Source organism: Aethalodelphis obliquidens, unplaced genomic scaffold, assembly GCF_003676395.1.
Source record: "Aethalodelphis obliquidens isolate GAN/ISIS:26980383/991018 unplaced genomic scaffold, ASM367639v1 scaffold1, whole genome shotgun sequence".
NCBI classification, from domain to species: Eukaryota; Metazoa; Chordata; class Mammalia; order Artiodactyla; family Delphinidae; genus Aethalodelphis; species Aethalodelphis obliquidens.
In genome coordinates this window covers 65,650,384-65,678,230 of record NW_020837945.1, presented here as the reverse complement: position 1 = coordinate 65,678,230, position 27,847 = coordinate 65,650,384, and the positions used below count along the sequence as shown (strand labels likewise).

The window sequence follows — 27,847 nt, the reverse complement described above, 5'->3', positions numbered from 1 at the left end:
ATATCATTCCAGTATTTTCTGGCTTTGTTTCTGGTAAGAAGTCAATTCTCAGCTTAATTATTGCTCTTACAAAGGTAATTCATCTTTTCTCTCTCAACAGTTTTAAGATTTTTCTTTTCTTTTGTTTTCAGTAGTCATATTAAAATGCATCTAGGTATAGATTTCTTTTTATTTTGTCTACTTGGGGTTAAGAAGCCTTCTTAAACATTGACCCTTTCATTGGTTTTAGAAAATTCATATTTCATATGATTTCCCAACACATTTCTTCTCTTAGAAGTCAGATTTCTTGAATCAATTGTCCATGCCTACTATCCTTTTGTCGCTTCCTAAGGATTAAGTTATACTACATCTATCCTTTTCTTCTGTAGTTTCCAATTCTTTGTCTCTGTGATTCTTTCTAGATAAATTATTCTGATCTTTTAATTTATGAATTTTCTCTTCAGCTGTATATATCCTGTTCTTAAATCTATTCATTGAGTTTCTCATGTTGACTTCTGTATTTTTAAATTCTAGAATTTCTATTTTCTTCAAATCTGCTATATCATTTTTATCATTTCTAGTTCTCTTAAAAATTTCCATATTGACTTTCATTTCTTTGAACATAGTAAGTGTCTTAGCTCAGGATGCCATAACAAAATACCTTAGACTGGGTAGCTTAAGTAACAGAAACATATTTTCTTTTTCTTTTTAAATGAGAACTCAGGATTTACTCTTTTTTATTTTTAAAGAGAAACTTTAAAAAAATATATTTATTATTTATTTATTTATTTTTGGCTGCACTGGGTCTTTGTTGCTGCGTGTGGGCTTTCTCTAGTTGTGGCGAGCGGGAACTACTCTTCGTTGTGGTGCGCGGGCTTCTCATCGTGGTGGCTTCTCTTGTTGTGGAGCATGGGATCTAGGTGCGTGGGCTTCAGTAGTTGTGGCACGTGGGCTTAGTTGCTCCACTGTATGTGGGATCTTCCTGGACCAGGGCTTGAACCCGTGTCCCCTGCATTGGCAGGCGGATTCTTAACCACTGCGCCACCAGGGAAGCCCAGGATTTACTCTCAACCACTTTCATATATAACATATAGCAGTGTTCATTATATTTATCATGTTTATTACATCCCCAGTACTAATTTATCTTGTAACTGAAAGTTTATACCTTTTGATTGCCTTCGTCCAGTCTCCACTTCTCCCCCCAAACCTCTGGTAACCACAAATCGATCTCTTTTTCTGAGTTTGTTTTTGAAGTATAATTGACTTAACAAAACTATGTTAGTTCTTGTTACACAACCTAATGATTCGATTTTTCTATACATTTCAAAATGATCCCCATGATAAGTCTAGTTATGATCTGTCACCATGCAAAAATATTACATAATTTTTGACTATATTCCCCAAATTGTACACTTCCTACCCAAGACTCATTTATTTTGCAACTGGAATCTCCCTCACCTATTTCTCTCTTTCATCCACCCCCTCCCCTCTGGAAACCACCTCTTCATTCTCTGTAGCTATGACTCTCTATATGGTTATAATTTTATTTTTTCTTTTGTTTTTAGCTTTCACATATAAGTGAAATCATACAGTATTTGTCTCTCTGTCTGATTTATTTCACTTAGAATGATATCCTGTAGATCCATTCATGTTATCACAAATGGCAAGGTTTCATTCTTTTTTATGGCTGAGTAATATTCCACTGTGTATACATGTACCACATCTTCTTTACCCATTCATCTACTGATGGGAACTTAGGTTGCTTCCATATCTTGGCAACTGTATATAATGCTGCTATGAACATAGGGGTGCACATATCTTTTTTAAATAGTGTTTTCATTTTCTTTGGATAAATACCCAGGAGTGGAATTGCTGGATCACATGGTAGTTCTATTTTTAATTTTTTGAGGAATTTCCATACTGTTTTCCATAGTAGCTGCACCAATTGACATTCCCACCAACAGTGCACAAGGGTTCCCTTTTCTCCACAGCCTTGCCAACACTTGTTTTTTGTGGTCTTTTTGATAATAGTCATTCTGACAGGTGTGAGGTGATATCTTATTGTGGTTTTTTGGGGTTTTTTTTTGCGGTACGCGGGCCTCTCACTGTTGTGGCCTCTCCTGTTGCGGAGCACAGGCTCCAGATGCACAGGCTCAGTGGCCATGGCTCACAGGCCCAGCCACTCTGCGGCATGTGGGATCTTCCAGGACCGGGGCACAAACCCGTATTCCCTGCATTGGCAGGCGGACTCTCAACCACTGCGCCACCAGGGAAGCCCTCATTGTGGTTTTGATTTGCATTTCTCTGATGATTATTGATGTTGAGGATCTTTTCATGTGCCTGTTGGCCATCTGTATGTCTTCTTTGGAAAAAGTCTACTTGGATTCTCTGCCTATTTTTTTAAATTGTTATTATTTATTTGGCTGCATCGGGTCTTAGTTGTGGCATGCGGGATCTTCATTGCAGCATGTGGGATCTTTTATTGCAGTGCGCGGGCTTCTCTTTGGTTGTGGCATGCGGGCTCCAGAGCGCATGAGCTCAGGTGTTGCGGTGCACAGGCTCTCTAGTTGTGGTGCACAGTCTCAGTAGTTGTGGCGCACGTGCTCTAAAGCATGCGGGCTCAGTAATTGCGGCGCGTGGGCTTAGTTGCCCTGTGGCATGTGGGATTTTAGTTCCCTGATCAGGGATCAAACCCGTGTCCCCTGCATTGGAAGGCGGAGTCTCAACCACTGGACCACCAGGGAAGTCCCCCTCTGCCTATTTTTTAATTGAGTTTTTTTTGATGTTGAGTTTTATGAGTTCTTTGTATATTTTGGATATTAACCCCTTACTGTATATATCGTTTGCAAATGTTTTCTCCCATTCAGTATGTGTGGCCTTTTCATTTTGTTGATAGTTTCCTTAACTGTGCAAAAGTTTTTTAGTTTGATATAGTCCTATTTGTTTATTTCTGCTTTGTTTCCCTTGCCTAAGGAGACGTAGCAAGAAAAAATATACTACTATGGCCAATGTCCAAGAGCATCCTACCTGTGTTTTATTCTAGAAGTTTTATGGTTTCAGGTCTTATATTTAAGTCTTTAATTTACTTTGAATTTACTTTTGTGTATGGTGTGAGAAAGTAGTCCAGTTTGATTCTTTTCCATGTAGCTGTCTAGTTTCCCCAACACCATTTATTATAAAGGCTGCATATCCCCATTGTATATTCTTCCCTCCTTTGTCATAGATAACTGCCCATATAAGTGTGGGTTTATTACTGGGCTCTGTTCTGTTCCATTGATCAAGTTATCTGTTTTTGTGCCAGTATCATACTGTTTTGATTACTGCAGCTTTGTAGTATAGTTTGAAATCAGGGCGTATCGTACCTCCAGCGTTGTTCTTCTTTCTCAAGATTGTTTTGGCTATTAGAAATTTATTTTCTCACAGTTCTGGAGGCTAGAAGTCCAAGTTCAAGGTGCCATCATGGTTAGCTTCTGGGGAGGGCTCTCTTCCAGGCTTGTAGATGGCTGCCTTCTTGCTATGTCCTCACATGACAGGGAAAGAGAGAGAGAGCAAGCTCTCTGGTGTCTCTTCTTATAAGAGCACTATTCCCATCATGAGGGACCCACCCTCATGATATCATCTAATCCTAATTGTATCCCACAGTCCTCATTTCCAAATGCCATCATATTGGAGGTTAGGGCTTCAACATACGAATTTGAGGGGGGACACAGTTCAGAGCATTGCATTCCATCCTAGCCTCCCAAAATTCATGTCCTTCTCACATGCAGAATACATTCATTCCATGCCAACAGCCCCAAAATCTTAAGTCATTCAAGCATCAACTCTAAGGTCTGAAGTCCAAATTCTCATCTAAATCAGACGTGGGTGAGACTCAAGGTACGATTCGTCCTGAGGCAATATTCCTCTCCAGCGGTGAACCAGACACATTATGTACTTCTAAAATACAACGGTGGGACAGGCATAGGACAGATATTCCCATTCCAGAAGGGAGAAATCAGAAGGAAGAAAAGAGTAATCGGTCCCAAGCAAGTCCAAAGCCTAGCTAGACAAATTCTATTGGATCTTAAAGCTCAAGATTAATCCCCTTTGGCTCAGTGTCCTGCCTTCCAGGTCCACTGGGATGGCAGCATTACTCCAATGGCTCTGGGGATGGCCCCACCCCTCCAGCTTTGTTGTTCCCCATCCCCACAGCCTTGGTGGGGATCCTGTCGCTGCACCTCTGTCAGGGTAGGGTGCCATAGGTGGTCCCATCCTTAAGGTTCTGGGCAGAGGCCATCTGACCTGTTGAAACCGAGGAAGTGGTTGATAAGCCTTCAGGATTATTTTTCCCTCTTCTTAAAGAACTGTGCACATTTGAAGCATAATGGCTCTATCATGTCATCCTGTCAAATCCAAGAAGTCTGATGCCTTCCTTCATCTTGTGTCCATTCCTTCATTTCAAACTGGCAGAGTTCCTACTCTTGTAATTCCATAGACTCTTTATCAAATAGCTGTTCAGCCACACCTTTAGTGTTCTTTTTTAGAATGAATTTTCTCATCTTTTGAAATATGGATAGGCTGAGAATTTTCCAAATGTACAAGTTCTTGTTTGTTTTGCTTAACAATTCCTTCTTCAGTTCATCTCTCTCCTTTCAAACCTATAAAAGCAGTCATGAGGAACCAGGCTGCTCCTTCAACACTTTGCTTAGAAATCTTCTCAGCTAAATATCCAGTTTCATTGCTCCGAAGTTCTACATTCCACAGAACACTAGAACAAAGTTCAGCCAAGTTCTTTGCCACTTTATAATATGGATTGCCATTCCTCCAGTTTCCAATAACACATTCCACATTTCCATCTGAGACCTTGTCAGAATTGCCCTTAACACCCATATTCCCAGCATGCATCTCAAAACTCTTCCCACCTCTACACATTATCTAGTTCCAAAGTTGCTTCCACACATTTAGGTATTTGTTACAGCAGCGCTTCACTCTTGGTACCAAAATCTTAGATTGGGCTGCCATAACAAAATACCATAGACCTGGTGGCTTAAACAACAAAAATGTATTTTCTCACAATTCTGGAGGCTAGAAGTACATAGCAGTAAGCATAGTTATTCTAAAACCTGTGTCTAAATAATTCCAATAGCTTAGATCCCTTTAGGTCTGTTTCTATTATCTGTACTTCCTGCTGCTTGTTCAAATTGTCATGTCTCTTCATATACCGGATATCCTTGTTGTGTTCTGGAACTTGTTCATGAAAAATTGTGAAAATAAATTGAGGTCTAGGATGATGCCAACTTTCTCCAAAGGGAATTTAAGTGTTGTCCCTGACAATTTCCTTGAGGCAACAGGAATCAAGGATCTTTTTAAATTTGTTTTATGGGACTGAGGGTTTCTTGGATCATTCAGATGATTAGAAGCTAAACTGTAGCATATTTGAGGGGTGATTTACTTCCAGTGAACGCTTTCTACTAGGGCATAACCTTATGGAGTCCCAGCCCAAATGGAGGAGGTTTACTAGGGACTCAACCTTGACTCCACAGTTTTTGTCCCTCTAGTTTCGCAAAGCTTGTGAAAGTATTGCTCAGTTTTTCAGCCACATTTACTAGAATTTGCATATTCCCTAAGGAAAAAAATGGCTCCAAATGCCAGACTCAGCTCAATGGATTTTTCTACTCGTAAATTTTCCTCCAGAAATGCCTCACTATTTTATTACCTCTGTTGTCTTTAAGCTGATTTAAAAATTTTGTTTTTAATCAGTAGTCCATGCCTACTGACCCTCTCACTAAATATTATTAAATAACCTCACATCTGTCCTTCCCTCTGAGAGAAGGAAGAGGAAGTGATATATACTAGGGGGGCAACTAAGCATCATGTTCCAACCATTTAATAAAATATTAAGAAGATACTGTATTAATTTATTGGTTAACCTTCCTTGCTGAGTGTCTGTAGCTAGCCTGGAAACTAGGTTTTTTTTGAAACTATATTTTATAACCACAACATGCTTTACATAGTGAAAGTAAAATACATTTCATTAAAACCTAAGTATAGGGCTTCCCTGGTGGCGCGGTGGTTAAGAATCTGCCTGCCAATGCAGGGGACACGGGTTCAAGCCCTGGTCCAGGAAGATCCCACATGCCGTGGAGCAACCAAGCCTGTGTGCCACAACTACTGAGCCTGCGCTCTGGAGCCCGTGAGCCACAACTACTGAACCCATGTGCCACAACTACTGAAGCCCTATAGTGAGAAGCCTGTGCACTGTAATGAAGAGTAGCCCCCACTTGCCACAACTAGAGAAAGCCCACACACAGCAACAAAGACCCAATGCAGCCAAAAATAAATAAATTAAATAAATTTTTTAAAACAAAAAACCTAAGTATAAAAGAAAGAATCCTTTTAAAACTCTTATGGCTTGATTTCAAAGATCACTGTAGATGTCATAGAACAGGTGTTATATACTCAGAAGTAAATGCAGATGTATTCAATATTTAATTTGCATGTAAGAAAAATGACTACCCAACATTAAAGATGATTTATTTTTAATTTATATTGGAGTATAGTTGATTAACAATGTTGTGTTAGTTTCAGGTGTACAGCAAAGTGATTGAGTTATACATACACATGTATCTATTCGTTTTCAAATTATTTTCCCATTTACATTATTACAGAGTATTGAGCAGAGTTCCCTGTGCTATACAGTAGATCCTTGTTGGCTATCTATTTTAAATATAGGAGTGTGTTACATGTCAATCCCAAACTCCCCCACACCGTTCCCCATTGGTAACCATAAGTTCATTCTCTAACTCTGTGAGTCTCTGTTTTGTAAATAAGTTCATTTGTATCATCTTTTAAAAAATTCCACATATAAGCAATGTCATATGATATTTGTCTATCTCTGTCTGACTGACTTCACTTAGTATGATAATCTCCAGGTCCATCCATGTTGCTGTAAATGGCATTATTCTGTTCTTTTTTATGGCTGAGTAGTATTCCCTTGTCTATATGAACCATATTTTCTTTATGCATTCATCTGTCAATGGACATTTAGCTTGCTTCCATGTCTTGGCTATTGTAAACAGTGCTGCAATGAACATTGGGATGCATGTATCCTTTTGGAGCATGGTTTTCTGCAGATATATGCCCAGAAGTGGGATTGCTGGATCATATGGTAATTCTATTTTTAGTTTTTTAAGGAACCTCCATACTGTTTTCTATGTGGCTGTACCAGTTTACATTCCCACCAACAGTGTAGGAGGGTCCCCTTTTCTCCACACCCTCTCCAGCATTTATTTTTTGCAGATTTTTTGATGATGGCCTTTGTGATTGGTATGAGGTGATATATCATTGTAGTTTTGATTTGCATCTCTCTAATTATTAGCATTGTTGAACATCTTTTCATGTGCCTCTTGGCCATCTGTATGTTTTCTTTGGAGAAATGTCTCCTAAGGTCTTCTGCCCATTTTTTGATTGGGTTGTTTGTTTTTTTGATATTGAGCTGCATGAGCTGTTTGTAAATTTTGGAAACTAATCCCTTGTCGGTCGTATCATTTGCAAATATTTTCCCCCAGTCTGTGGGTTGTATTTTCATTTTGTTTATGGTTTCTTTTGCTGTGCAAAAGCCTTTGAGTTTAATTAGGTCCCATTTGTTTTCTTTTGTTTTTATTTCCATTACTCTGGAGATGGGTTGAAAAAGGTGTTGCTGCGATTTATGTCAGAGTGTTATATGTTTTCCTCTAAGAGTTTTATAGTATCTGGTCTTACATTTAGGTCTTTAATCCATTTTGAGTTTACTTTTGTGTATGGTGTTAGGGAGTGTTCTAATTTCATTCTTTTACATGCAGTCCAGTTTTCCCAGCACCACTTATTGAAGAGGCTGTCTTTTATCCATTGTAAACTCTTGCCTCCTTTATTGTTGATTAATTGACCATAGGTGCATTTATTTCTGGGCTTTCTATCCTGTTCCATTGATTTATAGTTCTGTTTTTGTGCCAGTACCATACTATCTTGATGACTGTAGCTTTGTAGTATAGTCTGAAGTTTGGGAACCTGATTCCTCCAGCTTCGTTTTTCTTTCTTAGGATTGCTTTGGCTATTTGGGGTCTTTTCTGTTAACATGCAAATTTTAAAATGTTTTATTCTAGTTCTGTGAAGAATGCCATTGGTAATTTGATAGGGGTTGTATTGAATCTGTAGATTGCCTTGGGTAGTATAGTCATTTTGACGATATTGATTCTTCCAATCCAAGAACATGGTATAACTTTGCATCTGTTTGTGTCATCTTCGATTTGTTTCATCAGTATCATAATTTTCGGAGTATAGGTCTTTTGCCTCCATAGGTAGGTTTATTCCTAGGTATTTTACTCTTTTTGATGTGATGGTAAGTGGGATTGTTTCTTTAATTTCTCTTTCTGATCTTTTGTTGTTAATGTATAGAAATGCAATAGATTTCTGCATATTTATTTTGTATCCTGAAACTTTATCAAATTAACTGATGAGCTCTGGTAGTTTTCTGGTAGCATCTTTTTTTAAATATGTAAATTTATTTATTTTTGGCTGTTTTGGGTCTTCATTGCTGTGCACAGGCTTTCTCTAGTTGCAGCGAGTGGGGGCTACTCTTCATTGCGGTGTGTGGGTTTCTCATCACGGTGGCTTTTCTTGTTGTGGAGCATGGGCTCTAGGCACGCGGGCTTGTTGTGGCATGCGGGCTTAGTAGTTGTGGCTCGCGGGCTCTAGAGTGCATGCTCAGTAGTTGTGGCACATGGGCTTAGTTGCTTCGTGGCATGTGGGATCTTCCTGGACCAAGGTTCAAACCCGTGTCCCCTGCAGTGGCAGGAAGATTTTTAACCACTGCACCACCAGAGAAGTCCCTTCTGGTAGCATCTTAAAAAGAGCTTCTATGTATAGTATCATGTCGTCTGCAAAGAGTGAGTTTTTCTTCTCCAATTTGGATTCCTGTTATTTCTTTTTCTTCTCTGAATGCCATGGCTAGGACTTCCAAAACTATGTTGAATAAAAGTGGTGAGAGTGGACATCCTTGTTCCTCATCTTAGAGAAAATGCTTTCAGCTTTTCAATTTGTGAGTATGATGTTACCTGTAAATTTGTCTTACATGGCCTTTATTCTGTTGAGGTAGGTTCCTCAACTTTCTGGGGAGTTTTTATCATAAATGGGTGTTGAAGTTTGTCAAAAGCTTTTTCTGCATCTATTGAGACGATCATATGGTTTTTATTCTTCAATTTCTTAATATGGTGTATCACATTGATTTGCAAATATTAAAGAATCCTTGATCCCTGGATAAATACCACTTGATCATGGTGTATGATCCTTTTAATGTGTTGTTGGATTCTGTCTGCTAGTATTTTGTTGAGGATTTTTGCATCTCTGTTCATCTGTGATATTGGCCTGTAAATTTATTTTCTTTCTTTCTTTTCTTGCTTTCTCTTTCTCTCTCTCTTTCCTTTCTTTTCTTGCTTTTTTTTTTTTTTTTGGTGTTATCTTTGTTTGGTTTTGGTATTAGGTTGATGTTGGCCTCATAGAATGAGTTTGAGAGTCTTCCTCCCTCCGCTACATTTTGGAAGAGTTTGAGAAGGATAGGTGTTAGCTCTTCTCTAAATGAGAAGGGTAGGTGTTAGTTCTTCTCTAAATGGCTGATAGAATTCACCTGTGACCTGCCATCTAGTCCTGGACTTTTGTTTGTTGTAAGTTTTTAAATCACAGTTTCAATTTCAGTACTTGTGATTGGCCTGTTCATATTTTCTGTTTCTTCTTGGTTCAGTCTTGAGAGATTGTATCTTTCTAAGAATTCGTCCATTTCTACTAGGTTGTCCATTTATTGGCATATAGTTGCCTGTAGTAGTCGCTTATGTTCTTGTGTATTTCTGTGGTGTCCATTGTAACTACTCCCTTTTCATTTCTAATTTTATTGATTTGAGCCTTCTCCCTCTTTTTCTTGATGAGTCTGACTAAAGGCTTATCAATTTTGTTTATCTTTTCAAAGAACCAGCTTTTAGTTTCATTGATCTTTTCTATTGTTTTCTTCATTTCTATTTCATTTATTTCTGCTCTGATCTTTACGATTTCGCTCTTTCTACTAACTTTGGGTTTTGTTTGTTCTTCTTTCTCTAGTTGCTTTAGGTGTATGTTAGGTTGTTTATTTGAGATTTTTCTTGTTTCTTGAGGTATGATTGTATTGCTGTAAAATTCCCTCTTAGAACTGCTTTTGCTGCATCCCATAAGTTTTTTTTTAATGTATGTGCATACATGTGTGGGTACAGAAGATTCTTTGAGTCAGAGACAAGAACCACTTACTACTCACAGAAAACCTTGTGAGAAATCAGTTCTCACAACGGTGATTTGGTGAGGGCTAGATGGCACATGCATATGTTTTGGGGTACAGTATGGATAAGGAACTCCACAGGGGGAAAGACAGACATTATATAGGGCTGCTGGATTCCTGTTCATATGAGAGAGAGAGAGAGTGACAGAGAGAGAGACAGAGAGACAGAGAGAGACAGAGAGAGAGAGAGAGAAACTTTGCTGTGGAGGTCAAGAGAGTAAATTCCATTCCAGAGAGAGGGACTGATATTTTACTTTCCTGGGAGACATCCTCTATCTGTGCTGTAAAAAAAGCTACCCTCTCTGGATTGAAGTGTTTCATAAGTTTTGGATTGTCATGCTTTTGTTTTGTCTCTAGGTATTTTTTATTTCCTCTTTGATTTCTTCAGTGATCCATTGGTTGTTTAATTGCATACTCTTTAGACTCCATGTGTTTTTTATAGTTTATTTTCTTGTAGTTGATTTTTAATCCCATAGCGTTGTGGTCAGAAAAGATGCTTGATATGATTTCAGTTTTCTTAAATTTACTGAGGCTCACTTTGTGGCCCAGCATGTGATCAATCCTGGAGAAGAATGTGCACTTGAGAAGAATGTGTATTCTGCTGCTTTTGAATGGCATGCTCTATAAATATCAATTAAGCCCACCTGGTCTAATGTGTCATATAAGGCCTGTGGTTCCTTACTGATTTTCTTTCTGGATGATCTGTGCATTGATGAAAGTGGGGTGTTAAAGTCCACCACTATTATTATGTGGGGGATTTCTCCTTTAATGGCTGTTACTATTTGCCTTATATATTGAGGTGCTCCTATGTTGGGTCCATACATATTTACAATTGTTGTATCTTCTTCTTGGATTAATCCCTTGATCATTATGTAGTGTCCTTTGTCTCTTGTAAATAGTCTTTATTTTAAAGTCTATTTTGTTTGATATGAATATTGCTACTCCAGCTTTCTTTTGATTTCCATTTACATGGAATCCCTTTTTCCATTCCCTCACTTTCAGTCTGTATGTGTCCCTATATCTGAAGTGGGTCTTTTGTAGACAGCATATATATGGGTCTTGTTTTCGTATCCATTCAGCCAGTCTGTGTTTTTTGGTTGTGGCATATACTCCATTTATTTTTAAGGTAAATATTGATATGTATTTTCTTATTGCCATTTTGTTAATTGTTTTGGATTTGTTTTTGTAGGTCTTTTTAATTCCCTTCCTCTTTTGTTCCCTTCTCTTGTGATTTGATGACTGACTTCAGTGTTGTGTTTGGATTTCTTTTCTTTTTTGTGTGTTTATCTATTGTAGATTTTTGGTTTGCCATTCCCATGAGGTTTTGATATAGCTGTCTATATATAAACAAAATTGTTTTGAGTTGCTGGTCTTTTAATTTCAAATGCATTTCCAATAGCCTGCATTTGTGCTCTCCTTTTCTCATGATTGCTGGTTTTGATATACTATTTGTGTGTAGATGATTTCCTACCTTTACCATATGTTTGCCTTTACTGGTGAGTTTTTCCATTCATAATTTTCTTGTTTCTAATTGTGGCCTTTTCTTTTCCACCTAGAAAATTTCATTCAGCATTTGTTGCAAAGCTGGTCTGGTGGTACTAAATTCTCTTATTAGCTTTTGCTTGAGCTTTTGATTTCTCCATCGAATCTGAGAGCCTTGCTGGGTAGCTTATTCTTGGTTATTGGTTCTTCCTTTTCATCACTTTAAATATATCATGTGACTCCCCTCCAGCTTGCAGAGTTTCTGCTGAGAAATCAGCTGATAACCTTGTGAGAATTGCCTTGTATGTTGCTTTTAAGGTTTTTTTGTTTGTCTTTAATTTTGGTCAATTTCATCACTGTGTGTCTTGGTGTATCCCTTCTTGGGTTTATTCTGCCTGGGACTCTCTGCACTTCCTGGATTTGGGTGACTGTTTCCTTTCCCATGTTAGGGAAGTTTTCAGCTATTATCTCTTCAAATATTTTCTCAGGTCCTTTCTCCTTCTGGGACCCTTATAAAGCAAGTGTTGGTATGTTTAATGTTGTCCCAGAGGTCTCTTATACTGTCCTCATTTCTTCTCATTCTTTTTTCTTTATTCTGTTCCACAGCAGTGATTTCCACCATTCTGTCTTCCAGCTCACTTATCTGTTCTTCTGCCTCAGTTATTCCTTCTCATATATCTTTCATTTCAGTTATTGTATTGTTCATCTCTGTTTGTTCTTTAAAGCTTCTAGCTCTTTGTTAAACAAGGATCTTCTCAATCTGTGCCTCCATTCTTTTTCTGAGATCTTGGATCATCTTTACTATCATTACTCTGAATTGTTTTTCAGGTAGACTGCCTGTCTCCCCTTCACTTAGTTGTTCTCCTGGAGTTTTATCTTGTTCCTTCATCTGGGACACATTCCTCTACTGTCTCATTTTGTCTAACTTTCTGTAATTGCAGTTTCTGTTCCGCAGGCTGCAGGGTTGTAGTTCTTCTTGCTTCTGCTGCCTGCCCCCTGGTGGATGAGGCTAAGAGGCTTGTGTAGGCTTCCTGGTGGGAGGGACTGGTTTCTGCCCAGTGGGGGGTGGAGCTGGCTCTTGTCCCTCTGATGGGCAGGGCCATGTCAAGGGGTATGTTTATCAGGCAGCTGCGTGCTCAGGAAGACTTTAAGCAGCCTGTCTGTTGATGGGTGGGGCTGTGTTCCCACCCTGTTGGTTGTTTGGCCTGAGGTGTCCCAGCAGTGGAGCCTACAGGCTGTTGGGTGGGGCCAGGTCTTGGTGAGAAAACGGTGGCCTCCAGGAGGGCTCACGCCAATGAGTACTCCCCAGAACTATTGCCACCAGTGTTCTTGTCCTTGCAGTGAGCCACAGGTGCATAACTCCACAGGAGACCCTCCAACACTAGCAGGTAAGACTACCCAGTCTCTTACGAGGTTACTGCTTTTCTCCCTGGTTCATGGTGCACATGAGACGCTGCGTGCACCCTCCAAGAGTGGAGTTTCCCCCAGTCCCGTGGAATTCCTGTGATCAAAACCTGATGGCCTTCAAAGCCAGACTCTCTGGGGGCTCCTCCTCCCATTGCCAGACCCCCAGGCTGGGGAGCCTGACATGGGGCTCAGAACCTTCATTCCTGTGGGTGAACTTCTGTGGTAAAATTGTTTTCAAGGTTGTGGGTCACCCACCTGGCATGTATGGGATTTGATTATCATGCTCCTCCTACCATCTCGTTGTGGCTTTTTCTTTGTCTTTGGATGTAGGGTATCTTCCAGCATTTTTTTGTCAATTCTTGTTCAGCAGTTAGTTGTGACTTCAGTGTTTCCCTAAGAAGAGGTGAGCTCATGTCCTTCTACTCTGCCATCTTGTCTCAGCTGTGTGTCTAGGCTCATTGTTATAGTTTTTATTATTGCCTTAAGTTAGCCCTCATCATCTCCTGTCTTCCACCAGAAAGCTGGGTCTGTTTGTTTATATGTCCAGAGACTGCTGTGACGATATGCTGTCCCGACCACCCTTTCAGGACCAAGGCACTCAATTCTTCATCTGCTTGGAGAATTGGCTAGCAATGGCTTGCACCTGAGCTCTTCCCAGTGCATGCGCTCAGCTTCCTTCCCTCACTCTCCAACATCAGCCATATAGGGAGAGACCCAAGGGACCTGACAGAGGAAATGGATTTCTAAGGCTGATTTTTAACAATAATAAGATAGATAGGCAAAAGGCTTTGATCCTTGAATTTATATTATATAGAATAGTATATAACATTATATGTAAATACATGGCTTATATCTTCAGTGATTTCAGAGGTTATTTCATTATTAATGAAAAACAAAGGATTTTCTGCTGTAATTTACAGCCATAGTTTGTTATTTAAGAATTATCAGTTTTCCCTCTGCTCTCTTTCTTAACTGCCCCCTCATCTGAAACTTCCTACCACGCGCCTCTCTGATACTTAAGGTCCCAGTAGATTTCCCTGCAGAAGGTCTCTTGGTCACATGTTCATGGGTAAACCTCAAGTGAAGCGAAATTATTTGTATAAGACTATATAGTTAGAGGTAGAGCTACCAACACCCAAACCTTCTCAATGCCAGGTGCAAATTTCCCCCTAAAGCTGTAGTGCCTTCCCTAACCTGAGAGCACACCCTCAAGGCCAAAATAGCAGATGATGTGCCTCTACCGTGGGGGTGTTAAGGGACAAGGTAGAGGCAAAAGGTTCACTCCGTTTCCCCTTCTCATGAGAATTTTACTTTGAACTGACCCTCTAGCTCTGTTTTCCAGTAATGTGATAAGGTGGTACGTGTCAACTGTGTTACTAAGCAACACTACTTAAGGTAAAAATGACCCCTGATTGGAACTAGCATCTGACTTGGAGGAATTATAAATAAGTTATTAATACCTAACAGGAAACTGTAACTTTCAGGTTTCCTAAGTGTGCTGACTTTTGTAACTGGGCAAATCCATTGGGGGGGTGGGCGGCCCTGGAAACTATGCTGATGGAATTATTACAAGAGATACTGGTCCAGGAGCATGTAAACCAGGGCAGCTCCTGCACCCACCCAATGCACCTGGTCTCTTTTCCTTGCACCTGAGCTTTGTAACCTGGGGGCTAAAGGAAACAGCTATGTGGTCTTCTGTGTGGATTCAGTGAGAGCTCCCACAGGAAGAGAAACACCTGGTGCTGTCCTGCTGGAAGCTGTGGGTCCTGTATTATATCTGTCTTTCTGAGTAGATTGATACTCAAATCATACCAAATATGGCCTATTAGTCTTGTGAGTATGAATGTTCAGTTGCACCTAAGACCAGGCCCCTGGTTGATACTGCAGAGGGCATCAGGGCTAGAATTGGGCAGGCTGTGCCTCATGCCATGTTTATAGCTAGAACAGTGTGATGTGGAGTTAGACAATGTACCCCCTAAGAACAAGCTTTTTTTTTTTTAGTAACACTGACACATTTTGTAGCTTTATCTGTGATGGCATACAGTCATGTGCTAAAAGAACCTATAAAAGTAACTTTGAGTCCTGTTTTCTGGTCACAAGAGTCCAGTTTCTGTCATATCAACCCTGTTCTCTAAAAACTTTCAATAGCAGATTGCATAACCCAGATGAAATGCACTAATTTTTTCCCCTGTACTCCCCCATTCAATGTGGGCTGCCACAATCAGACAGAAAGAAAGCATGAGGACACTTTTTTCTTGACTCTGTAGTGGAAACCTTAGCAAACAGTAACTGCTTCAGGCCTGTCAAATAGATGCATGAAATGCACCAGTTTAAGTGGGAATGCTTCATTTTCCACATTATGATTGTTAGAGTACAGCGCAGAGCTGAATGAGGCTGCTTGTCCTCCTCTCTACTTCCAGATGAAAAATCAAACTCACCTTAGCTGTTTTGCTCATTTTCAGTTTCTCCCTCAAGTAGCTCAGTGTCTGATGCTTGCTGTTGCTCAACACAATGCTTCTGGAGCATGTCTTCCGTGTGCCTGTGGATGACCTTATGGGCTGCGAGGATGTGCTTCTGCTGTGCGTTCCTCACTGTGCCAAAGGGACAGAAGACTTATTACTCTGGAAGTCGGAACATATCATTCCCAAAGATTCTCAAGAGAGTAGTGACAGAAATGATAACTTTGCAAACCACATATTCTCTTACTTAAGGCTGACTGGATTAAAGAAAAATTACCTGCTGTCTGCTTTGGAAGGATACATTCCAAGGGTAACTCAACCCAAATCTTATTATTGCTGCTCCCCCTGTTCCACTCTCTGCTCAGTCCGGTCATGCTCCTCCCCACCAGGTTTGCCTCCATTCTACTGCTTAGCAGCTTCCCTCACCTGGAATGCCTGCATTCTAAATCCTGCCCTTCTGCAAAGCCCAGCGCAAGTCCCAGCTCCTCCAGGAAGTCTCCTTTGACTGAGTCAGCCCACATTTACCGTGACCACACTTGAGTTTGTACAGACCTGTTCAGCACTGAAGTACTTCATGTGAGTTACATTTTGTTTACCTAGATTGTAAATGACATAAAGGTAAAGACCTTGTTTCTTACTTCTCTTTGAGCCTTAGTCCCTAATATGAAGGGTACTTGTTGAATGATGAGTTTCTGAGCTCACAGATTTAAAAGCTGGTCCTAGTTCCACATTCTAAGAATATTTATTACCAAGACTTAGTACGTTAAGCATCCCGTTTGCCTTGGAAAGAGGTAATTGTGATGATGATGATGACAGCAGTTAGCATTTGTCCTTACTTTGTGCCAGGCACTGTTTTAAGCAGTTGGCATATACTTACTCATTTAAGCCACCCACAACCCTAAAAGAGAGTAGTATTAATATCCCCATTTTCAGATGTGGCAACTGAGACACAGAGAGATTAGGTAATTTGCCTAAAGTCCTACAGCTAGTAAAGCATAATAAGCAGTACCGTGGATTCTATGCTGTTGAGGTGTCAGCTAGTTTATACAGGGTAAATCACATAGCAACTCACAACACTTCAGAGCAGTATGGTTGAAAGAATGGGGACTTTGGAGCCACACAGACCATGGTACAATCTGCATACTGTATAATGTCTCTAATCACCAACTTCCTTAACTGAACTATGAGAACACATCTACAGATGTAAGAAATTCAAATAAGGTATTTCTAAAAATGCTTAGTACATTGTCTGGAACTTAGTATGCATTTACACCTTGGTAGTTACTATTATTTTCATCTGAATGAAGATCTTCAAGGTCATTCCCCTCCATGAACTTTTAGAAAAATGAGAGTTGGTGGATTAGGAAGACTCTGAGCTCACCTGCTCTCACACCAAAAGTACTATTTACAGAGAAACTACTGATGAGAAAGACCAAAACCTACCAGAAAAGACCTCTACAACTAAAGATACAAAGAAAGAACCACAATAAGATGGGTAGGATGAGTGGGGTTGGGGTATAGTCAAGAGCCGTACCCCTGGTAGGCAACCTACAAACAGCAAAATAACTAGAATTGAAGAGGTTCTCCCCAAGGAGTGAGGGGTCTGAACCCCACATTGGGCTCCACAGCCCAGGGGTCCTGCACTGGAAAGATGAGTACCCACAATATTTGGCTGTGAAGGCTAGTGGGGCTTTCTTTCAGGAAACCCTGTGGGCTGTGGTATATAGAGACTCCACTCTTTTTTTTTTTTTTTTTTTGCGGTACGCAGGCCTCTCACTGTTGTGGCCTCTCCCATTGCAGAGCACAGGCTTCGGACACTCAGGCTCGGCAGCCATGGCTCACGGGCCCAGCCGCTCCGTGGCATGTGGGATCTTCCTGGACCAGAGCACGAACCCATGTCCCCTGCATCGGCAGGCGGACTCTCAACCACTGCGCCACCAGAGAAGCCCAAGACTCCACTCTTAAAAGGTACACACAAAATCTTACACACTGTGGCACCCAGGGCAGAAGCAGTAATTTGAAAGGACCCTGGGTCAGACCCACCCACTGATCTTGGCGAGTTTCCTGGGGTGGTAGGAGGCAACTGGACCTCACCCTGGGGACACAGACAATCATGGTAACCATTTTGGGGAGCTTTTTCTACCACATGGACACAGGTGCTGGTGAGCACCATTTTGTAAATGGTGCTCTAGCTCATCAGCCTCAGGACCCAGTACCGCCCACACCCACCAGCCTGTAGGCACCGGTACTGGAATGCTTCAGGCCAAGCGACTAGCTGGGCAGGGACACAGCCCCACCCACCAGTGGGCAGGTTACCTTAAAACACCTTGAGCCCACAGCCACTCATGGACATGGCCCTGTCCACCAGAGCACACAAGCACTAGAACTGGGACCCCCCAGGGCCTGCAGCAAGAGACCTTGGGACCTGGCTCAACCTATCAGTAGGCTAGACCTGCTGGGCCCCAGCCCCACCCACCAGCAGGCCAATACCAGCTCTGAGACACTTTGGGCCCCTCAGCCAGCCTCCGCAGAATCTGGACCCACTCACCAGACATGGAATGGATAAACGAGGTCCTACTGTAAAGCATAGAGAACTTATATTCAATATCCTGTGATAAACCATAATGGAAAAGAATATAAAAAGAGAATGTATATATATGTATAACTGAATCACTTTGCTGTACAGCAGAAATTAACACAACACTGTAAATCAACTATTCTTCAATAAAAAAATAAGGCAGAACAGCAACAAAAAAAGGAACTCTAGAGAACGGATGAACAGAGTGAGAGGTTAGAAGGTTTTAACAAAGAGTTAGTTAGAAAATATAAAGAACCAAACAGATGAAAATATAATAACTGAAATGAAAAATACACTAGAAGGAATCAACAGTAGATTAAGTAATACAGAGGAATGGATCAGCAAGCTGTAAGACAGATTAGTGGAAATCATTCAAGCTGAATAGAAAAAAAGGATAGAAATGAGGACAGTTTTTTAAGAGACCTCTGGGTAAACATCACACATACTAACATTTACATTACAGGGGTCCCAGAAGGAGAAGACAGAGAAAGGGACGGAGAACATATTTGAAGCCAAAACAGCTGCAAACTTCCCTAACCTGTGAAATGAAACAAACATGCAAGTCTAGGAAGCACGGAGAGTCCCAAACATGATCAACCCAAAGAGGACCACACCAAAACACTCTGTAATTAATCAAAGATAAAGGGATATTATTAAAAGTAGCAAGGGAAAAGCAACAAATTATGTACTAGGGAACTCCCATAAGGCTATCAGATGACTTTTCAGCAGAAACTCTGCAGGCCAGAAAAGAGTGGCAAGATATAGCTGAAGTGATGAAAGGGAAAACCCACAACCAAGAATACTCTACTTGGCAAGTCTTTCATTCAGATTTGATGAAGAGATCAAAAGTTTTACAGACAGGCAAAACCTAAAAGAGTTCAGTACCACCAAATCAGCTTTACAAGAAATGTTAAAGGGACTTCTCTAAGTGAAAAAGAAAAGGCCACAACTAGAAACATGAAAATTATGAAAAGAAAAAGCTCATTGGTAAAGGTAAGTATAAGGTAGTAAAGTTAAGGTAGTAAATCAACCACATACAAAGCTAGTAGGAAGGTTAAAAGACAAAAGTAGTAAAATCACCTATATCCACAATAAGCCGTTAAGGGATACATAAAACTAGATATAAAGTACGATGACAAAAACAGTAATTGCAAAAAGGGAGGGGAGTAAAAATGCAGAGTTGTTAAAATGTGTTTGTTTGAAATTAAGAGATAAGCACTTAAAATAATCATATATAGATACAGATAGACCTATCTACATCTATGTATAAACCTAATGGTAACCATAAACCAAAAATCTATAATAGATACACACAAAAAAAGAGACAGGAAGCCAAACAACACTGAAAACATCATCAAATCACAAGGGAAGAGAAGGAAAGAAAGGAACAAAAAAGAGTTACAGAAAACAACCCCAAAGCAATTAAAAAATGGAAATACCTACCTGTCCATAATTACTTTAAATGTAAATGGAATAAATTCTCTAATCAAAAGACATAGTGACTGAATGTATACAAAAATAAAAGCCATATATATACTGCCTACAAGAGACTCAGTTGAGATCTAAAGACACAGACTGAGAGTGAGAGGATGGAAAAAGGTATTACATGCAAAAAGAAATCAACAAGAAGCAGGGGTGCAATACTTAGATAAAATAGACATTAAAACAAAGACTGTTAGGAGAGCCAAAGAAGGAGACATTACATAATAATCAAGGGATTAATCCAAGAAGAAAATGTAACAGTTGTAAATATATATGCACCCAACATAGGAACACTTAAACATATTAACAGACATAAAGGGCGAAAATCAACAGTAGCACATAATACTAGGAACTTTGTGTGTGTGTTAAAGAATTTACTGATTTAACAACAAGATCTATAATATGGGTCCCTCTGTCACAGGCAATGAAAACAGGCAATCCCTACTGAGGAATGAAATTATTCAGAAATTTATCTGCAACGAAATACAAACAGATTTTCTGTAAGAATAGTTTTCATCTGGAAATTTACATGTTTATAGAAAACCCACAGACATTTTGATCTTTGCTCTCTCTTTTGACTCCATCCAGGTTTCCAATACAGTCCCCTACACGTGAACCTTCAAGTTGCAAACTTTCAAAGATGCGAAAATGCCCCGTGTGCCAATTGTTGTACTCCTCTACTGTTTTTTTTTTTTTTTTTTTTTGCAGTATGTAGGCCTCTCACTGTTGTGGCCTCTCCCATTGCGGAGCACAGGCTCCGGATGCACAGGCTCAGCGGCCATGGCTCACGGGCCCAGCAACTCCGCAGCACATGGGATCCTCCTGGACTGGGGCACGAACCCACGTCCCCTGCATCAGCAGGTGGACTCTCAACCACTGCGCTACCAGGGAAGCCCTTCTACTGTACTTTTTGAAGTACTGTACTGTAAGATTAAAAATGTTTTCTATATTTTTTGTGTTTTTAATGTATTATTTGTGTGAAAAGCATTATAAACCTATTACAATACAGTACTATATAGTTGATTGTGTTAGTTGGGTAACTAGGCTAACTTTGTTGGACTTAAGGAACAAATGGGACTTATGAACGTGCTCTCAGAAGGGAACTCGTTCCTATGTAGGAGACTTACTGTACTAGGGACTTTAACACCCCACTTACATCAATGGACAGGTCATCCACACAGAAAATTAATAAGGAAACAATGGCCTAAACGACACACTAGACCAGATGGACTTAATAGATGTTTATATAGAACACGCATTCCAAAAGCAACAGAATACACATTCTTTGCAAGTGCACATGGAACATTCTCCAGGATAAATTACATGCTAGGCCACAAAATAAGTCTCAGTAAATTTAAGAAAATTGAAATCTTATCAAGCATCTTTTCTGATCACAGCTCTATGAGACTAGAAACCAAGTACAAGAAAAAGCAGCAAAAAAACATGTGGAGGCCAAACAATATGCCACTAAACAACCAATGGATCACTGAAGGGATCACTGAAGAAATCAAAGAAGAAATTTTTAAAAAATACATGGAGAAAAATGAAATAAAAAATGCAGTGATCTGAAATCTCTGGGATGCAGCAAAAGCAGCTCAAAGAGGACAGTTTATAGTGTGATACAAGACTACTTCAGGAAAGAAAAGTCTCAAAGAATCTAACCTTAAACCTAAAGCAACTAGAAAAAGAAGAACAAACAAAAGTTAGTTGAAGGAAAGAAATTATAAACATCCATGCAGTAATAAATAAAATAGAGCCTATTCCTAAAAAAGTAGAAAAGATTAATGAAACTAAGAGCTGTTTCTTTGTAAAGATAAAATTGATAAATCCTTTATTCAACTCATCAAGAAAAAAAGAGAAAGGGCCCAAGTAAATAACATCAGAAATGAAAAAGGGAAGCAACTATATGCCAATAAAATGGACAACCTGGAAGAAATGGACAGATTCTTGGAAAGGGATAACCTTCCGAGACCGAACCAGGAAGAAATAGAAAATATAAACAGACCAATCACAAGTAATAAAATTGAAAATTAAGAAACAAAAGTCCAGGACCAGATGGCTTCACAGGTGAATTCTATCAAATATTTAGAGAAGAGATAACACCTATCCTTCTCAAACTCTTCCAAAAATTGCAGAGGGAGAAACACTCCCAAGATTATTCTACAAGGCCACCATCACCCTGATACCAAAACCAGACAAAGACATCACACACACACAAAAATTACAGACCAATGTCACTGATGAACAAAGATGCAAAAATTCTCAACAAAATACTAGGAAACAGAATCCAACAACACATTAAAAGGATCATACACAATGATCAAGTGGTATTTATCACAGGGAAACAAGGATTCTTCAATATTATGAAAATCAATCAGTGTGATATACCATATTAACAAATTAAAGAATAAAAACCGTATGATCATCTCAATAGATGTAGAAAAAGCTTTTGACAAAATTCAACACCATTTATGATAAAAACTCTCCAGAAAATGGCCATAGAGGGAACCTATCTCAACATAATAAAGGCCATATATGACAGACCCACAGCAGACATTCTCAATGGTGAAAAACTGAAAGCATTTCCTCTAAAATCAGGAACAAGGATGTCCACTCTCACCACTATTATTCAACATAGTTTTGGAAGTCCTAGCCATGGCCATCAGAGAAAAAAAATAAAAGCAATACATATTGGAGAAGAAAAAGTAAAACTGTCACTGTTTGCAGATGACATGATAATATACCTAAAAAATCCTAAAGATGCCACCAGAAAACTGTTAGAGCTAATCAATGAATTTGGTAAAGTTACAGGATACAAAATTAATACACAGAAATCTCTTGCATTCTTATACACTAACAACGAATGATCAGAAAGAGAAATTAAGGAAACAATCGCATTTACCATTGCAACAAAAAAGAATAAAATACCTAGGAATAAACCTACCTAAGGAGGCAAAAGACCTGTACACAGAAAACTATCAAACACTGATGAAAAAAAATCAAAAAGATGACACAAACAGATGGAGAGATATACCATGTTCTTGGATTGGAAGAATCAATACTGTGAAAATGACTGTACTATCGAAAACAATCTACAGGTTCAATGCAATCCTTATCAAATTACCAATGGCATTTTTCACAGAATTAGAACAAAAAATTTTACAATTTGTATGGAAACACAGACCCTGAATAGCTAAAGCAATCCTGAGAACAAAAAACAAAGCTGGAGGAATCAGGCTCCCCAACTTCAGACTATACTACAAAGCTACAGTAATCAAGACAATATGGTACTGGCACAAAAACAAATATAGATCAATGGAATAGGATAGAAAGCCCAGACATAAACCCAGGCACTCATGGTCAATTAATCAATGACACAGGAGGCAAGGATATACAATGGAGAAAAGGCAGTCTCTTCAATAAGTGGTGTTGTGAAAACTGGACAACTACATGTAAAAGAATGAAATTAGAACATTCTCTAACACCATACACAAGAATAAACTCAAAATGGATTAAAGACCTAGAATGTAAGAGCAAATACTATAAAACTCCTAGAGAAAAACAAGCAGAACACTCTTTGACATAAATCACAGCAATATCTTTTTGGATCCACATCCTAGATTAATGAAAATAAAAACAAACATTAAAAAATGGGACATAATTAAACTCAAAAGCTTTTGCTTTTTGAGCAAAGGAAACCATAAAAAAAAAAAAAGACAACCCATAGACTGGAAGAAAGTATTTGCAAACGAAGCAAGTGACAAGGGATTAATCTCCAAAATAATATAAACAGCTCATGCAGCTCAATATTAAAAAAAAACAACCCAATCAAAAAATGGGCAGAAGATCTAAATAGACATTTCTCCAAAGAAGACATATGGATGGCCAAAAGGTAGATGAAAATATGCTCGACATCACTAATTATTAGAGAAATGCAAATCAAACCAACAATGAGGGCTTGGGGAAGACGGCGGAAGAGTAAGATGTGGAGATCACCTTCCTCCCCACAGATACATCAGAAATACATCTACACGTGGAACACCTCCTACAGAACACCTACTGAACGCTGGCAGAAGACCTCAGACCTCCCAAAAGGGAAGAAACTCCCCACGTACCTGAGTAGGGCAAAAGAAAAAAGAAAAAACAGAGACAAAAGAATAGGGACGGGACCTGCACCAGTGGGAGGGGGCTGTGAAGGCAGAAAGGTTTTCACACACTAGGAAGCCCCTTCGGGGGCGGAGACTGCGGGTGGTGGAGGGGGGAAGCTTTGGAGCCATGGAGGAGAGCGCAGCAACAGGGGTGCGAGGGGCAAAGCGCAGAGATTCCCGCACAGAGGATCGGTGCCAACCAGCATTCACCAGCCCGAGAGGCTTGTCTGCTCACCCGCTGGGGCACACGGGGGCTGGGAGCTGAGGGTCCAGCTTCGGAGCTTAGATCCCAGGGAGAGGACTGGTGTTGGCTGTGTGAACACAGCCTGAAGGGGTTAGTGCACCACAGCTAGCCGGGAGGGAGGCCGGGGAAAAGTCGGGACCTGCCGAAGAGGCAAGAGACTTTTTCTTCCCTCTTTGTTTCCTGGTGCGTGAGGAGAGGGATTAAGGGCGCTGCTTAAATGAGCTCCAGAAACGGGCACGAGCTGCGGCGATCAGCTTGGACCCGAGACGTGCATGAGACGCGAAGGCTGCTGCTGCCACCACCAAGAAGCCTGTGTGCAAGCACAGGTCACTATCCACACCACCCCTCCAGGGAGCTTGTGCAGCCTGCCACTGCCAGGGTCCTGGGATCCAGGGACAACTTCCCCGGGAGAACGCACGGCGCGCCTGAGCCTGGTGCAATGTCACGCTGGCCTCTGCTGCCACAGGCTCGCCCCACCTCCGTACCCCTCCCTCCCCCAGGCCTGAGTGAGCCAGAGCCCCCGAATCAGCGGCTCCTTTAACCCCATCCTGTCTGAGCGAAGAACAGACGCCCTCCGGCGACCTACATGCAGAGGCGGGGCCAAATACAAATCTGAAACCCGGGAGCTGTGAGAACAAACAAGAGAAAGGAAAATCTTTCCCAGCAGCCTCAGGAGCAGTGGATTAAATCTCCACAATCAACTTGATGTACCCTGCATCTGTGGAATACCTGAATAGACAACGAATCATCCCAAACTGAGGAGGTGGACTTTGAGAGCAAGATTTATTATTTTTTCCCCTATTCCTCTTTTTGTGAGTGTGTATGTGTACGCTTCTGTGTGAGACTTTGTCTGTATAGCTTTGCTTTCACCATTTGTCCTAGGGTTCTGTCCATCCGTTTTTTTTGTTTTACTTTTTTAAAAAAATTTTTTTTTAATTTAATAACTTTATTTTATTTTACCTTACTTCATTTTATTTTATTTTATCCTCTTTCTTTCCTTCTTTCTTTCTACGTTTTCTCCCTCTTCCTCTGAGCCGTGTGGATTAAAGGCTCTTGACGCTGCAGCCAGGAGTCAGTGCTGTGCCTCTGAGGTGGGAGAGCCAACTTCAGGAGACTGGTCCACAAGACACCTCCCAGCTCCATGTAACATCAAACGGCAAAAATCTTCCAGAGATCTCCATCTTAACACCAACACCCAGCTTCACTCAACGACCAGCAAGCTACAGTGCTAGACACCCTATGCCAAACAACTACCAAGACAGGAACACAACCCCACCCATTAGTAGAGAGGCTACCTAAAATCATAATAAGTCCACAGACACCCCAAAACACACCAACAGACGTGGACCTGCCCACCAGAAAGACAAGATTCAGCCTCATCCACCAGAACACAGGCACTAGTCCCCTCCACCAGGAAGCCTAACAACGCACTGAACCAACCTTAGCCACTAGGGACAGACACCAAAAACAACGGGAACTACGAACCTGCAGCCTGCAAAAAGGAGACCCCAAACACAGTAAGATAAGCAAAATGAGAAGACAGAAAAACACACCGCAGATGAAAGAGCAAAATAAAAACCCACCAGACGTAACAAATGAAGAGGAAATAGGCAGTCTACCTGAAAAAGAATTCAGAATAATGATAGTAAAGATGATCCAAAATCTTGGAAATAGAATAGACAAAATGCAAGAAACATTTAACAAGGACCTAGAAGAACTAAAGAGGAAACAAGCAATGATGAACCACACAATAAATGAAATTAAAAATACTGTAGAAGGGATCAATAGCAGAATAACTGAGGCAGAAGAACGGATAAGTGACCTGGAAGATAAAACAGTGGAAATAAATACTGCAGAGCAGAATAAAGAAAAAGAATGAAAAGAGCTGAGGACAGTCTCAGAGACCTCTGGGACAACATTAAACGCACCAACATTCAAATTATAGGGGTCCCAGAAGAAGAAGAGAAAAAGAAAGGGACTGAGAAAATATTTGAAGAGTTATAGTTGAAAACTTCCCTAATATGGGAAAGGAAACAGTCAAGTCCAGGAAGCACAGAGAGTCCTTTACAGGATAAAACCAACGAGAAACATGCCAAGACACATATTAGTCAAACTGTCAAAATTAAATACAAAGAAAACATTAAAAGCAGCAAGGGAAAAACAACAAATAACACACAAGGGAATCCCCATAAGGTTAACAGCTGATCTTTCAGCAGAAACTCTGCAAGCCAGAGGGACTGGCAGGACATATTTAAAGTGATGAAGGAGAAAAACCTACAACCAAGATTACTCTACCCAGAAAGATTCTCATTCAGATTTGATGGAAAAATTAAAACCTTTACAGACAAGCAAAAGCTGAGACAGTTCAGCACTACCAAACCAGCTTTACAACAAATGCTAAAGGAACTTCTCTAGGCAAGAAACACAAGAGAAGGAAAAGACATACAATAACAAACCAAAAACAACTTAGAAAATGGGAATAGGAACATACATATCGATAATTACCTTAAATGTAAATGGACTAAATGCTCCCACCAAAAGACACAGACTGGCTGAATGGATACAAAAACAACACCCATATATATGCTGTCTACAAGAGACCCACTTCAGACCTAGGGACACAAACAGACTGAAAGTGAGGAGAAGGAAAAAGATATTCCATGGAAATAGAAACCAAAAGAAAGCTGGAGTAGCAATTCTCATAGAAGACAAAATAGACTTTAAAATAAAGAATATTATGAGACAAAGAAGGACACTACATAATGATCAAGGGATTAATCCAAGAAGAAGATACAACAATTGTAATAATTTATGCACCCAACATAGGAGCACCTCAATACATAAGGCAAATACTAACAGCCATAAAAGGGGAAATTGACAGTAACACAATTATAGTAGGGGATTTTATCACCCCACTTTCACCAATGGACAGATCATCCAAGATGAAAATAAATAAGGAAACACAAGCTTTAAATGATACATTAAGCAAGATGGACTTAATTGATATTTATAGGACATTCTGTCCAAAAACAACAGAATACACATTTTTCTCAAGTGCTCATGGAGCATTCTCCAGGATAGATCATATCTTGGGTCACAAATCAAGCCTTGGTAAATTTAAGAAAATTGAAATTGTATCAAGTATCTTTTCTGACCAAACGTTATGAGACTAGATGTTAACTACAGAAAAAGATCTGTAAAAAATACAAACACATGCAGGCTAAACAATACACTACTTAATAACGAAGTGATCACTGAAGGAATCAAAGAGGAAATCAAAAAATATCTCGAAACAAATGACAATGAAGACACGACAACCAAAAACCTACGGGTTGCAGCAAAAGCAGTTCTAAGAGGGAAGTTTATAGCTATACAATCCTACCTTAAGAAACAGGAAACATCTCGAATAAACAACCTAATCTTGCACCTAAAGCAATTAGAGAAAGAAGAACAAAAACACCCCAAAGTTAGCAGGAGGAAAGAAATCATAAAGATCAGATCAGAAATAAATGAAGCAAACAATGGCAAAGATCAATAAAACTAAAAGCTGGTTCATTGAGAAGATAAACAAAATAGATAACCCATTAGCCACACTCATCAAGAAAAAAAGGGAGAAGACTCAAATCAATAGAATTAGAAATGAAAAAAGAGAAGTAACAACTGACACTGCAGAAATACAAAAGAGCATGAGAGATTACTACAAGCAACTCTATGCCAATAAAATGGACAACCTGAAAGAAATGGACAAATTCT

The 27,847-nt window shown here is 39.9% G+C and overlaps 1 protein-coding gene and 1 non-coding gene across 8 annotated transcripts in view; both read right to left on the bottom strand.

Moving 5' to 3' along the window:
• The window catches only part of CFAP91 (cilia and flagella associated protein 91), a 154,719-nt gene that overhangs the window by 11,022 nt on the left and 115,850 nt on the right, over positions 1 to 27,847 (bottom strand). For 6 of the 7 annotated variants that reach the window (XR_003432631.1, XM_027105662.1, XM_027105689.1 and 3 more), the window contains one exon: positions 15,622 to 15,774. Coding sequence is in view for 6 of the 7 variants with exons in the window: in XM_027105662.1 (XP_026961463.1) it covers positions 15,623 to 15,774 (152 nt within the window). In the remaining variant the exon portion in view is untranslated. Of the gene's footprint in view, positions 1 to 13,528; positions 14,259 to 15,621; positions 15,775 to 27,847 lie in introns of those variants that run through there. The other variant, XM_027105683.1, reaches the window with a different exon arrangement.
• LOC113624311 (small nucleolar RNA SNORA31) lies at positions 15,370 to 15,500 on the bottom strand. The gene has a single exon (XR_003434302.1). It is a non-coding gene; the product is annotated as a small nucleolar RNA SNORA31 (small nucleolar RNA).